At 31.2% G+C, this 18,587-nt stretch overlaps 3 protein-coding genes across 17 annotated transcripts in view; all 3 read left to right on the plus strand.

Annotated features, from left to right (window-relative positions):
• LOC105430832 (serine/threonine-protein kinase MARK2) overlaps positions 1-14,446 on the plus strand; it is an 84,582-nt gene extending 70,136 nt beyond the window's left edge. For 7 of the 15 annotated variants that reach the window (XM_089079167.1, XM_089079178.1, XM_089079169.1 and 4 more), the window contains 6 exons: positions 466-645; positions 2,011-2,131; positions 2,265-2,353; positions 9,614-9,655; positions 10,849-10,960; positions 11,145-14,446. In XM_089079167.1, coding sequence (XP_088935293.1) covers positions 466-645; positions 2,011-2,131; positions 2,265-2,353; positions 9,614-9,655; positions 10,849-10,960; positions 11,145-11,363 — 763 coding nt within the window. In that variant the 3' untranslated portion in view covers positions 11,364-14,446. Of the gene's footprint in view, positions 1-465; positions 646-2,010; positions 2,132-2,264; positions 2,354-4,145; positions 5,111-5,408; positions 9,035-9,613; positions 9,656-10,848; positions 10,961-11,144 lie in introns of those variants that run through there. The other 8 variants (XM_089079174.1, XM_089079180.1, XM_089079181.1 and 5 more) reach the window with 5 other exon arrangements.
• A 931-nt stretch (positions 14,447-15,377) lies between these two features.
• Positions 15,378-16,693, plus strand: Apf (purine phosphoribosyltransferase family protein Apf). Its single transcript, XM_089079185.1, has 2 exons — positions 15,378-15,768; positions 16,273-16,693. Exons 1-2 carry the CDS (start codon positions 15,660-15,662, stop codon positions 16,587-16,589), a joined length of 426 nt encoding a protein of 141 aa, XP_088935311.1. The 5' UTR covers positions 15,378-15,659; the 3' UTR covers positions 16,590-16,693.
• An 816-nt stretch (positions 16,694-17,509) lies between these two features.
• On the plus strand, positions 17,510-18,384 carry LOC105430836 (uncharacterized). Its single transcript, XM_089079188.1, has 2 exons — positions 17,510-17,940; positions 18,177-18,384. The coding sequence occupies exons 1-2, from the start codon at positions 17,832-17,834 to the stop codon at positions 18,263-18,265; spliced, it is 198 nt and encodes a 65-aa protein (XP_088935314.1). The 5' UTR covers positions 17,510-17,831; the 3' UTR covers positions 18,266-18,384.
• The last annotated feature ends 203 nt before the right edge of the window (positions 18,385-18,587 follow it).

Raw genomic sequence — 18,587 nt, forward strand, 5'->3', positions numbered from 1 at the left:
TCTCAATGAATTTTTGTTACAAAAAGAATATTTCTATACAAGTATGTTATTTGTATCTGTACGTATGTGCGCAGATTTTTAAAAAAATTTAATGGGCAAATGAAATAAATTTTGATATATTAGATACAAAATCTTTTGAATCTGTTTTTTTTTTCTTTTTTTTTTTCTTTGTAACAATATACGACATAAAGATAAATAACATTACAAATAAAAATTAGACCAATTAAGATAAGTAAAAAAGTTTTTAATATAATTCTTTATCTTTATCTTACCAAGAATTAAACCTATCATATCATGCATAGATACGTGACGAAATATCGTCAATGAAATTTCACAAATCTTAGATCTCGCCCCGTTTTACCTTTGTACAACTTACTTAAAAAAAAATTATCTGCTTTCTTATTATATATGAAAACAAAGTAGGATTAAATCGTGGAACATAAGACCCGGCAATTTGTTGATTAGTTTTGTGCACAGCCTGGGCGAGGGCACTAGACCAACGCGGGGTCACACCAAGTCTGCGAGCATCAGCGCAAGTCACCGTTCCTCAAGTGGCGTACCCCCCAGCGACCATTCACTGCTGGACCCTCAACCACGCAACGCCCACAACTCCTTACTCGCCACTGCTGACCCCCTTAGGCAGAGGTACAGGCCCCCGATGCCTAATACAAAGACCAAAAGACCTGCATACGTTTTCCTGCATATTTACTAAATATATATAATATATATATATATATTTCGGATACATTTGTTCTTTCATTTGATTATTTCTTTCTTGGGCCACTAACTCTCTTAGGGTAATTAGATCCTCCTATCACTATAGTCCTTCGCAAATACTGCCAGAGCGGGGATGACGAGAACTTCGTCTCTCAAAAGCTCAAAAACGACAGTATCAATCTCTCCGAATATTTGTATTTAAGAAATTATCAACATAGGATTCTCTAGGATAGTTTTTGGTCATTCTCTCATTGCTTTCGTATTCTCTCTTTTCATTGCTTTTTTTAATACTCTTTCTCTTCTTTATTTGCACGAGTTAGATTTCTACATCGGCTTTATTGCTTTTCTATTTTTTGTATATAAATCATTTAGATTTGATCATGATAAAACATTTCATTATGATTCATATTTCGACATCAACATTTCACTCATTTGAAAATTTTGTATGACTTTTGATTGATTAAGCTTAATATTTAGGGTATTATGATGATATTGTAGGGGCATGATATCATAATTAATTTTAGAAAGGATATATTTTGTTTCTAAATTATAATTAATTTCATATATTTAAATTGACGTGTCTACTGTATTCTATACATACATACATACATACACATATATATATATATATATATATATATATATATATATATATATAGAATACAGTAGACATGCTGTTACCTTCGAAAAGTTACTATTTTTCCAAGGTACAGATAGAAGTTATTTGATATTACTTATTTTATAAATTTTTTTTTTTATAAAATCTGACATTTAAATTATATACTTGACGCCATTTACAATAAAGCATCTCTTTAATGTTATACAATTGCAGTTAAAACATATCTTTCACAAACAACATAATTATACTATTGAAATAATCCCTTTCTGCATGAGCAGTTACAATAGACTGTGTCTATTGAAATAATAATACGCGCGATACTGCACATGTTTTATTAATATATACTAATTTCTCTTTTTAATGTCGCTTTATTAACTCTATTTGCCAAGTTTAATTTGTAAGACAAATTGTTCGTGCGATGATAACCTTAAAATAATTTCCTGAAATATGCATATCACTTAAACAACTAATTTTATCTACCTTAGCCTTTTCTTGCATCTTGAATCCAGCTTTATTTGAATCGAATGGGTAATAATATGGTAGTGTATTCGCTCGAGCATACTTCCTACGATTTATTGTAGTATGCATAAAAGTATAAATGCTAAAAAGTCAACCTATATATTTAATACGCATTTGCAATGTATATTAAAATAAAAATCATTATTTGTTATTAGTTTGGGTGTATGTACGAGCAACAGACTGGCCACAACCACTACGCCAGCATTTCCACGGAATGTTCCGAGTCGCAGCACGTTCCATTCTGGCCAAAATAGAGCACAGCGAAATCACACTCAGGTGAATACCTAAAATGACATAACTAAAGAAGATATAAAAGTTTGCTTCATATAATAATTAGCGTTATTTATTTTATAATATAAACTATAATAATTTTATTAATACAACTGATATAAAATATCATTTTTTTTAGGGTCACACACAAACACAGGACACAAATGCAATTAGTCCTCTAGCAAGGCCGTCTTTCTTCTCGAAATTGTCCTCGAAATTCTCCAAACGGTAAGTTCTTGGATTGATTAAATCTATATTTAACGATATATCAGTATTTTACAGCATGCTAATAATTTGTATAATTGTAATATTATCATCGTACGTTCACGAATATTTTTTTTTTTTTACCGTTCATATACTCTGTAACCTAAATCAATTATCCTATGCAAAACAAACAATTGGATCAAAACATAATTAGAAAATTATAATTAAATTATTTCCTTATTGATATTAAAATTTATAAATTATAACATTTTTTATAATTGATTAATAATTGAATCATCAAGAGGGATAAAATATTACTTCGAAAGAGAAATGCACGTTAAAATACCGAAGTCATTTGCAGTTATTCGAAATCGGCCTTTTTAATATATAATTATTGCATGTATTATTGTAACCGTCACTGAATCTACTTTCATGCGTGAAAAAGGTCCATGAAAATCAATTATTTCTACAGCGTAAAACATTGTTATATATAATATTTATATATAATATTATTTTTCCATTTTTTATTTTGTTCATTTCATCATTTTATTTGATTATACATTCATGTTTGTTAATTTATTTTTTTATATTATATCAAGTAGTAAATATATTATTTAATAATTTCATATGTCGCCGCGTTATATCCAATTATCCGATTACAAGTACAGACTGAGAGTGCTAGCATAAACATCACAGCTTTGCAGTGGACCCTCAGTGCATGCTTAGCATCTTAAACATTTAAGTGTTGAGATTTTAATATATTCGAACATATCTCATACTTTTTTGTGACATAGTTTGATAAATTGTATCTATTGTTTGCATGCAAAATGATGTTTCTGTTTTTTAAGGATGCACAATGACTATGTAATTCTGGAAATTCTATACATCGATATATTTTACATATTATAAGGATATATATGATATTATTAGTTACAAATCCGATGAGCCAGCAGCGACCATTATCAGTGAAAGCCGCAAAACATGTAGCTTATGCATTTTGTTTCGTAGCTTTATTTATACTTACTTATATATCATTTTCATCCTCAAGCGTATCGCGTACTTCACCTATCTGTATTGTTTGTTTGTCCCATAAATATTTGCTTGACAGATTGTACCCTTTAGCTGAATTCTAAGTAGAAATATTTTTGTCTTCTGTTTTATATTCATAACATAAAATTATATGCATAAAAAAAAAAGTACACAACGTCTTACATAAAATTTTTAATTCCATTATCTTACAGATAGATTATTTAAATCGTATATACTATATCGTTCTAAAGATTCAGATAAATTAAGATAATTTTTCTCGAGATCGATTGATGGAATTAACACACACTGCTCGGCTGAATTCAGGCCACCTCGCATACTCATTGTGCATCCCTTTTTCTTACTCGATTGTAGCGAGGCATATCTTTGATTTATTATTTATATACACATATATATATATATATATATATATATATATATGTATATAATTTATATATACATGTATGGGACTTAATTATCATATCGCACATTTAAATGTAAAATGACAGCGCATTACACTCGTACTACACTCGTATATAAGTACTTGGAGCTGAGGATGGAAGACTGCAGAATAACGAGAGTATATAATTTGTTGTAGACTATTGTTAAATTATTCTCTCACTTTCATGATATGGTCACTGTACTCATCATTCGAACACAGTACAGAATAATTGTACAGTACAATACAGGAATGTACGAATTGACGGTATCCATAGGCATTGGTGCATCAGAATAAATACCCGACTTTCCTAGTATTAATTCATATCGGTATATATATTATATGCTGCAGGCCATGAACCATATAAGCTTCGCTTCATCTCTCGAGTTCCAACAAGCGAAAGGCCATACAGACGCGGGTTTTAACACAACCGATGTGCCGACAGTGTCATGAACAAAATGCCCGACGCGTACCCAAACGCATATTGAGTCGGGCTGGGCAAAGAGGCAAAAGTCTATTTATTATTAGTCAACCGCTCAATGGATATTGTGTGATGCATCTCAAAAGAGAAAAGAGAAACTCTTAACTCCGTTATTCTGTGGTTCTCAAGATTGAGTGTAAATTACTTTTTTTTTTAGGAAACTTTTACATGTCAAATATATCGCGCATCATCTTCGAGCATATATATACGGTATATGTATATATATATCAAGTATCACGCATTTGCATCCAAATTCATATACACACACATATATATATATATATATATATATATATATATGTATGTATATGTATGTATAATTATGTAATTACTGAAAAGAAAAAAATGTCTTCCTGATATCATAAACCAGGAAATCGCCTTACGCACTTAGGTATAGCACTGGTATCTGTGCCTTTCCTAATTCAGCCTGCCTGTAACTCTATGCATATACTTTACGTCATTCGTCAAAGAAAAAAAAAAACTTGATATTTTCTTCATATTTTTCTACCATTTTTCACATCACAGAAGTTTTAGCTTACTTATTTTGCTTTTATTATAAAGTAAGAGCGGCGAATATAAAACCATTTTATGAAGCGTGGTGATTAATAGATGCCTTCCGACGTAAAGTATTTAACCACTAAAATATTAATGATACAAGTGTTCGAAACACTTACATATTTTTATGTAACGGCGGATGTGTGACAGGCATAGATCATATCTATTCTTCTGTATTAAAGTTAGCAATCAGCAACCCTCCAAATGTGATGAAACGAGTTTTATTTGCAAATGGACAATGCATTAAAGAAATAGCAAAAACTTTTTTATAAATCTTAAATATTTTGATTGAAATAATTTTTTTAACTTTTTGCGATATTTTATCAGTGAAAAACACATGTTCCTCATTTTTGTATTACTACTATCCTTAGTATCCTTTCTTCTCTCTATACTGCCTTTGGAAGGTAAAAGCGACAGATGCTTGCTAACGTGAAAGTATATAATCATTTGTAACGATCGATCACGAATAGTAGAGAATTTCGAGTGTGAGGAAAATGTTATAGTTATACTAACACTAACGAACGAACAGACGGATTTAACAGATAATAGAGTACATATGATTGTTCGTACTTTGACAGATTTTTTTAAGTGAAGGAGGAAGTCTCGCCTTGTTTCCCCCGAGCTGAAATGAGAGCGAGCCGCATGCAGATATATCGCGCCATGGCAATCGCACCTTCCACCAATATATTATTTTATTTCGTTTTGAGTTTCTCTTCTTTTTTTCCATATAAATTACAATGAAGATTAGAATAATGTTGTATATTTTGTAACATTATAATTTACTTTTCTTTTTTCCTTTTTTTTTTTCTTCCTTTCCGTTTAGGAAAATATGTTGGATAGCAATAATATTTAATATCATAATGTGAAATCTAACGCATAATATCTATTGTTTGATAGAGTTTTCGTTATCACAAACGACTAAAGTATGTCTTCTATATTGCATATACATATTTTTTTATACTTCGCATAATATAATATTGTGTCGTTAAAGTTGATACTATAGGATTGACTAGTATGATATGTAACATATAGATGTCACAATAAAAGCGTAAAATACAGTAATTACATACATTTGCTGTATAACAGATGTATATAATTACTTAAGGTTCTAGGAAAAATAAAATATGAAAATGAATATGTTTATTATTAATAATTATTAATATTATTAATAAACATATACATTTATTAGCAAGCTTATACACTTACTAAATCATTGTAGTAAAAGTATAATAATTGATATAAATTCTTGTCGAATTGCACATATGCGGTTAATAAAAAAATTTATGAATCGAATTGCATGTAATTTAATATTTTTAATTGAAATAATGATAAAGTATTATGTTCGTATACTTTGAACAAAAATATCATGATTTCATTTTTGGTTATACAATGTATAACATATTTAATATAAAAATAAACAAAAATTTTTCAAAACGATCAGAAAGTAAATATATTATTTAAATAATAAAAAGATTTTTATTTATTACAACATAATAAGGTATTAATATAAGAATGATACTTCTAATTGTTTGTTGTATATTTTTGTTAAATTATAACAATATGTGCATAGATTTACTAGCAAAAGTTTCAATTATCTTCTTCTGCTTGACTTTTACTAGTAAAGTTAGTATATGTATAAACTTTTTTTATTAAGAGGAGGATAAATACAATTATTGATTTTATGCTTTTACTGTAACATACATATATTGTTTTCTTCTTTTTTTATATCCAGCATAGATTCCTTCTTTCAAAGATAGCGTGGAATACATATCTGGCTTTCTTTTTACGTCATTAATAACTTTACACATTGGCTTCTTGTATCGATTCTTTCACTGAAATGAAATTCAAGGAAGTATATCCTTTAAAACGAATAGATGTATGTATGTTATCATATACATATATGTATAAATATTGACGTAATTACAATATTTTTTGCATAAAATATTTTATGTTGCTTCATACTCTTTTTATTTATAGATTATGAAGTTATAATAAATAATGTATTTCTTTGCAAGAATGAAAGAATCTAAAGAATCAAAGGAGCTAATCAATTCGATCTATTCGCAATATTAAGAAAAAAAAAACGATACACTTTCAGTTTAATATATTTAATAATTTTATATTCATGTTTTAATTGATTTTTCTTCGATATATATTTTCTATCCAATGTTAATACTTAATTAATAATTGCATTTATATCATTTAGCCGGCTCAATTTGTACAAATATATATAAATACAAACATATTTTGATTAAATGAAATGCAAATATAGAGATATGTGAAAAGTATATCAGGCATTCCACTTTATCTTTCTTCTTTGATTAAAATACATGTCTTTTAATGCGATTAATTAAAATATAATCTATTTTTATCAGAAATTTTTTACTGTCGAGATTCTGTAAACAAATAGCAACAGATTATATAAAAATGTTTTTATGTTGAAAATATAACGATTCTTTATATTCTCAAACTGGCAGTTATAAATACTGTTCCAACATTGATCTCAAAACCGACTAATAATATAATAAGATTAGAGTGCTATTTGATTGCAATAAACGGCAATTTGATTTTACCCACCCTTGCTTTAATTTATTCTATTAATAAATATTCATTTGTATTGTATAAATTATTGAAAACACGACATATATGATTGAATATTGATTTGAACAAGGCAGGCCATAATTAATTGTGGTACATCATTTATTTGTATATTGATTAATGTATCCTAATCTACATTGTATCATTATTTAATTATTAGAAATATACAATATTCAAGCACGTATATCTCTGATAATCTGTATAATATTAAAACCATTAATTTCTTGTTGAAGAGCAATACTGTGCTTAGTACAATGTAATGTAAAAAGTCCAATTAAATCAAATGTCATTTATAATAGCTTTTACCCAAGATTACTTTTTATAAATATCATATTTAAGCTATTTATTATATAAATATATATAAATATATATTTTTTTTTTCAATAAGAAATCATAATCTCTCTCATATTTTTAATAAGAGATAAAAGCAAAGTATTAAATATAACTTTTTATGAAATGTAAGGTATAACCAGTGAAAATGTTAATAATTTGTAATCTGTTTTTTATTTCAATACTAAGTACAGATATTAGCTTTGCATAAATTTGAGAATCATGTGTTATCCCAATATCGAAAATACGTGCCTTTTCCTATATAATATTGTGTATTTCAAATATCCTATTACACAATAGATCGATGCACTAATCCTTCCACAGTCATTGCCAATAGCATTTATTAATAATATCTGGTCAACGCAAATAGCATCTACATCTATATGGCAAATAATAATAATAATTATTATAATACGTTTATTAGCGAATCATGGCGTATCCTTTAGAGCGGCCTTGGGCTGCTTGAAAGTATGTTATCTTACTTGTAGCAAATCAGAGAAACTTTATCATCTCTGATCTTTTAAGACATTGATGATTTTTTTATATTCTCTTGTATAAAGGATATTTAAAAATCGTATACTTCTATTGTATGATACTGAAAATATTTCCAATTAATTTTTTATTTACATTTCACAAGATTGCACAATTAATGTATCCCGATATATATTTAGCATTTTGATATAATATATTTCCAACGAATGTTTAAAACCGATCATTAATAGGATTTGTTTTTGTATTCATTATATATTTATCGATATTTGGATACATAAGTGATATTAGAAAGTTATAAAAGTAACGAAATGTAATATCTAAGATCTAATAAGCTAATGTATCTGGAAATGAAAAAAAAAAGCGAAAAGAGAGAAAGGGAAAATTAAACATATAAAGAAGAAAGAAAGAGAGAGAGAGAGAGAGAGAGAGAGAGAGAGAGAGAGAGAGAACCACATCATATTAAATATATCAAAGCAAGAGGTAAAAAAAAAATTTGTTTGCAAATTATATAAATATAACGTGTTTTTAAGTGATTATGCTCTTTGCTGCACTCCAATTACGTGCCCGTCCAAGCATCCAGAGAGGATCCTTAGGATATTCAATTAATTATAGTCAATCCATTATTTAAAAAAACTTAATTTAGAAATCTTGATTTAGATTTTACGTTATGGAGGGCAGTAAATAGCTTATAATATATAAACAGGATAGAAATATTATTTAATAATTTTAAGGAGCAATAATAGTAATAATTTCGCATTAATAAATATGTCAAAAATGTCTTGTATATGTTGTATTAATTTATTTCTGAATCCTCGTATACGTAAAAAACGAATTTCTGCCTGTGCGAGAACACGTCTTACAACCGTTCATTGATGCATGTAACTCGTTAGGAATGTGTTATGTGTGAATTTTGAGTTTCTCTTTGTACATTTTTACACAACACGATCATAATGGAAATCTCTCCCTTGATATACATCGTATCAGAAATTAGAGAAATTACTTTAGAAACCACGTAATCGTAACTTGCATAATTTAATTTTCCCAGAAAAATCACATCTGTCTCCCTTCGAGCAATAAATAAACGCTTGTATCCGTGATGCGATGTCACGCAACATTACACATCCCCTTTTCGTTTTCATTTTATTTTTATATAAGAAAATATAAGAACTTATGCGTGGCCTCAAAAATATCATAATACGCCGCTCCCGTCAGAGATTCTCTAAGCTCATCGCATCGTAAATTTTCTGTGTTATAATGAGTGTGCAATGGTGACAGGATGGTGATGGTTGTTATACATATGACAATTTGATTAATTTATCATGTTTAGTGTTTGTTAGCAACTGCCTTTGTTTTGTTATTTCAGCCCCATGGACCCATCCGTACCCCCCAAGCACCCAGTAGTGAGGTACGTTGCTACATACCATAATACCACTATCCGTATTCTAATTTCACTCATTCATTCCTTGATTTTTCGTACATCCAACTTTCTGTTTGTTGATCATTAACAAAACGTGTGACGCGTACTTATACTCATTTAAACAGTAACGATGTATACGTTTGGTATACGTGTCGTAGTTACGATCTTCGTGTGGTAGTTTAATAACGCTTATCAAAAATATTAAGATTTCAGATACAAATACAAAAGATATATTCCAATTATATATATTTTACGATTTAAGAAGAAAAATCTCTAGAAAGAAATATTATTCTCATTATGCGTAATTAGTAATGCAAAGTACTATATATTATTCGTATACATCACGTCATGTATCAAGTTAATTTTCATCATTTTTGTTTTTCTAACTTTCTTATCAGTTACGTGCTTCGTTAATCATATAAAAAACTTTTATTTATTGTTTTATTACAATGAAAATATCCTAAATAAGATATTCGATAGTATCCCAATATATATTCAGGGTTACAATGATTCACATGTAACTTTTGTATAGCTCATTTTTAAGTGTTTTTTTTTTTTTTTTTTTTTTTTTTTTTTTTTTATTATTACTATATAAGTGTAAATATATGTATGCAGCACTGAGTTTGTAATTAAAATTATGACGTAAATGATTTGCATGTCATGCATGTATGTTATAATTCTCTATATAAGACTTGATTCTGAATGAATTTTCATTTTACCGTTATCTACCGACAGCTTGCAAGGATTTTAGCACAACGTTCTATCGTAGAGTCTCTTTTTATAAGCGGGTTAAAAATTTACCTTTACGCCGCACAACCGCAAGCTTTGAAGCTTTAATGTACAACATATCACATTCTGCACAAGGTCTACGTTTTACATGACTCGATACATTTTGTACAACTTTTAATTTCATACTGATGATGCACAAAAGTGTTATAATAATAAATCAAATCAATGTCCGCGAGAAATTTATTATTCATCACTTTGACGAAACTTAGATGGAAAAAAAAAAAAAAGAAAGAAAAAATGCGCAAGCAATAAAAATTTCGCTACTGAACTGATTTTTATCGCGGTTGGATTTACCGTCATCGCATTATTAAATTTACTCGTAATCGCGAGATCTGTACCGCTGGCTGTCGTTTCAGGTAATTGAACGGGTTTAAGATATCTTTTTGTTACAGCGGAGCTACCACTAACGACGAACAGGTCAAGCCACGCAGTCTACGCTTCACGTGGAGTATGAAGACTACCAGTAGTCGAGATCCTAACGAAATAATGTCCGAAATCCGAAAGGTACCGAAAGAGAGAGAGAAGCATGTTTTAGCATTTGTGTGATGTCGAAGGCGACATTAGAGTGGCCTTTGTGAGAGAGAGAGAGAGAGAGAGAGAGAGAGAGAGAGAGAGAGAGAGAGAGAGAGAGAGATCGTGTGAAATTTATATGGAAGGTGGGGCACGTGTTATCGGACTGTTCTTTCAGGTGTTGGACGCCAATAAATGCCAGTACGAGCAACGCGAGCGGTTCCTGTTGCTGTGCGCGCACGGCGAGGCGGCGACGGACAGCCAAGTGCAGTGGGAGATCGAGGTCTGTAAGCTGCCTCGACTTTCCCTGAACGGGGTGCGGTTCAAGCGTATCTCCGGCACGTCGATCGGTTTTAAAAATATCGCCAGCAAAATCGCGAACGAGCTCAAGCTGTGACTGTCGGCCACGGGCGCCCTAGCTGCCAATCGCGCCAACCCATAACGACCTCGTGAGCGTATCCACCAAGTGGCGATGGTCACCGAGGAGTTTTACTCTTGTTTCTTCTTCTGGGACTCCGACTCCGAATCCGATACCCAAGAAATATTCGTTTAAACGCGATTCCTCCGTCCCGGTCGACGAGCACGGTCATCGTCAGGTGAGAGGAAAGGGAAAAAAGATGAAGGAGAGAAAAAAAAGAGAGGAGGAGGAGGAGGAGGAGGAGGAGGCTCGTCTTCGTCGTCTCCTCCGCATTTGGAGGTGGCGCTATTAACGATCCGTTGAGGGAAGTCCGAAACTGTGATCTGTGACGGCTAATACGTATTCAAATACTCCCGAGTGCCAAAATGAAGAACTAGATCGGGTCCTCGTAACGCCTCGCGAGCGAGAAGAAAGAGAGGGAGAGAGAGAGAGAGAACGAAAGATGGGAGAGACGGACCAGATCAACTGTACAAAGAAGTTGGCATTAGACACAATAATCTATGTTTATTAGTTTCGAATTTCTGTTATCGATAACAGGAAAACGTGTATCCGAGCGAAAATAATCAATTGTGCTTATGTTGATCTGCCTTTTCGATAGTTTATCACATCATGAAACATCGTTTCATTTCCAAACAGTATTATATGTTTTGTGTTATCCTTGACGTTGAAGACATTCAAGTTGCTATGTCTTTGGAGCGTGAAACACCATTCTGTCATAAGACGCTGAAGAATTAAAGTAGAATCGATTCAATCGGATTGTTAAATGTGCCTAATAAAACACTCTCTCTCGCGTCTGTGTTTTTTTTTTTTTTTTTATTTTTTTTTATGGCAACAGCGTTCCAATGAAACGATGCGACTACACAGAAAATTAGAAGAATGGCAATGCGTCTGCAACGTCAAAGGGTTTCTCTATGACTTCCTGTTTTCCGATCTTTAGTCATATATATAAAATTTTATGAGCGGATTTTACTGTAAACAATATTACAAATTTATAGAATCTATCGAGGGATATGCGTTACATTCTGTACCGATAAGAATCTATCATCATTTATAACACATTAGCGCCGTAAACGAATAATGAATTGAATTATTTTAATGTTGCACAGTGTGCAGCTATTTACTTTTTTTGAACATTTTTATGATACTTTACCTTTTTTATTTAGTAGTATAAGTTTGAAAATACGCAGCACTATAAACATTAGCCAATTATGATTAAAACATGTAATAATAATTATCAATATTTTTATTTCTCTATCATAGAACAACAAGAATATATACATAGTATACACAATGCTATAAAGGTAGAAGCAGAGAAATTAACATAATTTAGGAATATCGTCGAGTTATGGCTCGTGTTTTATGTGAATACACAAGTATTTCATCATCCTCAAAATTGGAATTATAAATCTAAATCCTACATCAATAATAACAAGATCTGTTATTTCTACGAGAGATATGATAATATTAAATTTAAGTATTATAATTGGCTATATTATACTACTTAATCCTTTTATTCACAAGTATTTGCAGTTGAATGAAATAAAATTAGGGATTATCATAAATTGTAGAAGCGAACTAGAGACTTGGTGTATATAGTATATATTACGAAGGTACTAAATTTAATGAAGGAAGAGGAGAGAAAAAGAGGGAGAGAGAGAGAGAGAGAGAGAGAGAGAGAGAAACCTCACACACCAAAATCATAAAATACACTTCGGAACTCAAGTATCGCAAACTTTTTATATTTGCCTAAGATTAATGAAGTATGTTACTAAAATAGGCAATGACTAATTTATTTACATACTATAAACTCAATGATTTTTCACATTTCTAACACTTGCTACACTGAGAAATACAGAGTAACTCAGCGCGTCAACACGACGTACGATCGCGGCACGTCGTGTTGCGAATCGTAAAACGACTGATAGCAACTAAGTATCGGCGCCAATTGTCCGTTACCGAACATCTTGACAAAAATTCTAAGTAAATGATTAACTCAGCACTGGCATCGGGACTTACCTTCTTTGTGCATAACCATACCAGTTTCGTGTCGAATTACTCCATGTAAACCATTAAGCAAGATAGTGTAATATAACGATATAGTTAAATAGTGTTATCGATTTACAAGGAGAGGCAACTTATAGATGCAAATATTCACGCACCCTCTCCTCCCCCCTCCCCCCCCCCGAAAAAGAGATCCAATCACTATTAGGAAATTAGACTGAGGGATATGTAATGATGATCGTTTTCTCTTTTCCGTTTGTTCCTACGTCAATCAGAATTAGCATCCCGAGTACAATATGTCGAACATCATAATTATCGTGTAAAAAAAAAAAAAAGAAGAAAAGAAAAGGATTGTAATTCAGAGTGGTCGTTGTAAATGACTATAGAGATACACACACGACACATCATATAGTGATTATTATTATTATTATTATTATTATTATCATTATTATTAATAATGTTAACATAAGGCCCTTCAGAAATAGCATTAACGATACATCCCCGATACGTATAGGCGAATTAATTATCTATCTCGTAATCTATACATAAATCCACCCTTCGCTCGCTTGCTTTACGAAATAAGTGTATAAATTACCGATCGATGCTTAAGTGAAAAGGAGGAAATATAAATTTAAGGACATTCATGATTTTAAATGCGTGAGAGGATTTATCGTGAGACAATTTAGAAATCAGCGAAGCTACACGGGCGACACGTAGAATCCAATTTGGCGTAACACCGGGGGAGCTTTCTTGTGATTTTTTTGTATGTAAGTGTCGCGAAAAAAATATATAAATAATTATATATATATATATATATATATATATATATATATATATATATATATATATTACTCCCGCGGATGTCGCCCGCGTGGCTGCGTGACGACTATTTGACGCGCACATAAAACACACACACACACACACACACACATAACGTGAATTACATACACACGTCGGCTCTGTAGATAGGTACATACATATACAGCTTTGCTAAATGTTTTCTGGTGATCGGTATCTAGCCAAAATGTAGCAAAACGTTTATAATAAAATGGTAACACGCATTGTTTCCCGATTCAGATTCCTGTCAAATATCGTCGCGCCACGATCTCGTCACGACACGATCTTTTCTCAGCTTTTCTTTCTTTCGAACTTTCGAACTCGTCCCGCTACTTCGGCAAAGAGAGATATTCGTGCCGAATATACGTTCGCAAGAAGTATACATCGCACATACGCGAGATCCCTACGCGATCTCGTGTAGAGAAGTAGTGAACGTATTCCTTTCTTAACGCTGTCAATTAGTATGTATGTGTACATATAATTACGATTATTATGTATAAATACGGAGACCATTTCTCACTCTCAGAGAGAAGCAGAACCGTTGTTTGTCACGTCTGATTATACGCTTCTTTAGAATTAGACGAATTTGTTATTGACGGATATGTCTAGTCGTAAAGTTTTTAATATTGTAAGTTTCACCTCCATGTTCGAGCTAGAAATTTGCAAAAGTACAAAAACCAATCGAAATGAAATGCAGCAAAAAAAAAAAGGGAAGTGAATATTGTGTATTGGATCCTATAAATATCGTTGATACAATATCAATGTTACAAAATAAAACTACATTCCCCTAAACTCGAAGATCATTGCTTGGAAGTGTAATGTTCATTTCTACCAATGCGGATTAACATTAATCTCAGTTTAATTTACTCTTTTTCTAATTCTTAGAATTAAAATAAGATGAAAAGCAAATTAAATCGAGATTAAAATTAATTTACATTGGTGGAAATGGATATGAGGACCAAACATTTCAAAAGAATCACTTCGTCGTTGGATAAATGAACGTGTTTTAAGTTCATTTCTATTCGTACGTTAAATTTTATCAAAATTTATGACAAGTTAAACTTTCATTACTCGTTTCGGCATAAAATACTTTTTTTTTTTAAATTCAACTATACACACACATATATATATATATATATATATATATATATATAAATAAACATGTCATTGATTTGGGTTAGCTAAATCAGCTGTTGCTTTCTAAGAATTACGAGTATAGTAAAAAGTAATATTGTATTAGAAAGTAATTGAATTAGTTGTGTCACGTGATTGAAAGTCATCGGGCAGTTCATCAAGCTCGAAATAGTCTGGAAAAGTGAATTGAGTTTTAATTTGCATGTTGTAATTGGTCAAATCCCAATTTCCCATATCCCATGGTCTTCAACGCGTAGTTTAATACTACAGGCTTCAGTAGTTTTCCGAGAATCGTCTGTCGTGATGCAGCAACGTGCTTGCGGTCTCGTGATTTTTCGCCGATTTCACGGTACCATTCAATACCTCTTGATGCAGACGTCCTATGGAAATCATCACTGGACGCCGCCAAAAGGTGCGTATATTTCCCATATTTCGATATTTCCCATTAAAACACTGTTCACCAAACCCCGACATTACAGACTTGATGAGTAGACAAGTTAAAGCTTCGTCCACATTGCGCGATTAAATTTCTCGGAAATACGTATATATCTGCGCGTATGATTTTTTTAAATGTCAAATGTTATTAACAAAAGAAAACAAAGACATGAGCGCGGAGCATCGTTTCCTATGATATTTTTTATTTTTTAAATTTTTTTTTTCAAATGGATTAAATTTAAATAGATTAATTTTATTAATTAAGCAAGAAATTTACCTTTTTCTGAGTGGTCCCTGAAGAAATCCCATACAGCCCCATAGATCTCGCAGTTGCAACAATATTGCTACGATATTATAACATCACGGCAACGGTTGCTGCAATATATCTGCAAAGTTTGTGCTGTATGGGATTAAGAAGTTCGAGAAATGAAATTATGGAATTGAATAATTCGACACGGTGATAGTACGATCGGTATCTCAGGTCATGTCGACCCGGACGAATCCGACATGGAGACGGCTTTGCGCGAAACCCAGGAGGAGGCTGGCTTCGTGCCGAGCGATCTGAAGATCTTCGAGGACGCGAGACACGAGATGACGTACAAGGTAAACGGAATGCCGAAGATCGTGATCTATTGGCTGGCGGAGCTCCTCAATCCAGAAAAGCCTGTGACATTGTCCAATGAGCATCAGGCGTTCGACTGGCTTCCATTGAACGAGGCGTGCGATCGCGCGAGATACGACGAGATGCGGAAAGCGCTCAAAGAATTCGATGAATATGTATCGCAGAAACTTGAATAGATTTCGTTTCGAGAGAGAATCGCTTATATAATTTTTATCTACGTTTATCTTGTCCAATTATCTCCAACTCTACATGTATCGAAATATATATTCAATGGAAACAACCTTTTCGATTTAAAGTCGCTTTAAGGTTCGGTTGTCTCTCTGCAGCCATATTGAATTATGATGTCAGAGGCGAGAAATAACATGTAAAAAGTTTTTTGCGTCGTACAGCTTTGTATCCCCTATACTTTTTCCTTAAAAACATGATATTTTCATATTTTTATATTCTTAAAATTTGTGAAAAATAGTAAGAAAGTAAGATATCTGTCCAATAAATCACGTAAAAGTGTAAAATAATTTTTTAAATAATGATCACTGCTCAGTTATCAGAAACAACTAGATCTAGTGATCTGGTAATTTCTGATAGCTAAGTAGTGTATCATTATTTCAAGATTTATTTTACACTTTTACGTGATTTATTGGACAGATATCTTACTTTCTGGTATTTTTTACAAGGTTTAAGAATACGAAAATATCATGTTTTTAATGGAAAAATACAAGATAAAGCTATACGACGCAAGAAATTTTTTACATACATCATTTCTCGCCTCTGACGTCACACAACCCATGTCGCGCCGTGAGAGAACCGGGCCTTAAAAGCCTAAAAATATATGATTTCCTTGAAGTTGAAAGTTAAAAGCAATCGTTGTATTAAAAATAACATTGCTGAATTGCCAATATCTGATGGGGTTTTGATTGCGAATTCGATTATTGCATCTGATTAATTTATCCAGGTAGATTTACACGGGCGCATAATGCATATATATATATATATATATATATATATATATATATATATATATATATACAGAAAGGTCAATTCATGCTAATATGAAAAATAAAATATAATATAGCATTCTTTAGATTGCTGATGCCAGTACAAGTGATCAGTTTTTTCTGTGCGAATGCACTCTGCGTTTACACAAATTTGCCTGGATAGGGCTTAAAAGTTGCTATACATGAAACTGCTATATTTCAATGTGAAAGCATATAAATACTTTAAACGATTAAATATCCAGTAATGATGTTATCACATTATTTAGCAGAACATACAATTAATTATTTATCGTGAATGTTTATTACTTAGATATTTCATAGGTAGCAGCCTTTAATGTGTATAAATCTGATAATGCGACATGAGTCGTTCGATTTTCAGTGAACTTATACTAGAGTCAATTTGTTAATTTAAACAAAGTCACAATGATTAATACTATACGAAATTTACGAGCCTTTCTTAAGTATTGGTACTTCCGATATACGCTAGTTACTGAAATGTACATGTTGGAAAAATGGGAGAGGAACTTGATGAGTATCCTTTTAATAATTGTATCATAACCTTTAGACTTCCATTAAGAGAATGTCGATATTAACTAAATTGTGTAAAATAAAATTTCACATATAATAAAAAAAACAATAAAACGAGTGAATATATAAAAATAATAAAATTTTCGATTATAACAATTAGTATAACATTGAATTTTGTAATTATGTAAGAAGTTATGTAATGCTATAATCTTTTATATTTTTCTTATGTTGCGATAACAGATATTTTTATTCTAGTAATGTTTGCTCTCTTTTTTGTTTTCAATTACAAAGTAATACTGCCAATGGCAAACCATATTTTACAAAACTAACTGGAATTTGGATTATTTCTGCAATGTGAATATTATATTGTTTCAACATTCCAATTAATTTTATTTATAAGGAAAGGTGATCATGTAAAATATATTAAAAATATATTTCTTAAAGAAAATTAAGCATGGTATTTTATATTTAGCATGGTAATTTAGATTTAGATAGATTTTCACTAAGAATCTATTGAGATTCAACAATTATGTCAAGATCTTAATTTTATCTTGAGAGAAATTTTTATATCTAGTAAAATTACATTTAATTATTTCCTTATTATTCCCTGTTTCCTTATGTTATAAAAGTGTGAACTATAAATTTGTTTAT

The sequence above is a fragment of the Pogonomyrmex barbatus genome, unplaced genomic scaffold (assembly GCF_055798465.1).
Source record: "Pogonomyrmex barbatus isolate J1 unplaced genomic scaffold, ASM5579846v1 scaffold3, whole genome shotgun sequence".
Taxonomy (NCBI): Eukaryota; Metazoa; Arthropoda; class Insecta; order Hymenoptera; family Formicidae; genus Pogonomyrmex; species Pogonomyrmex barbatus.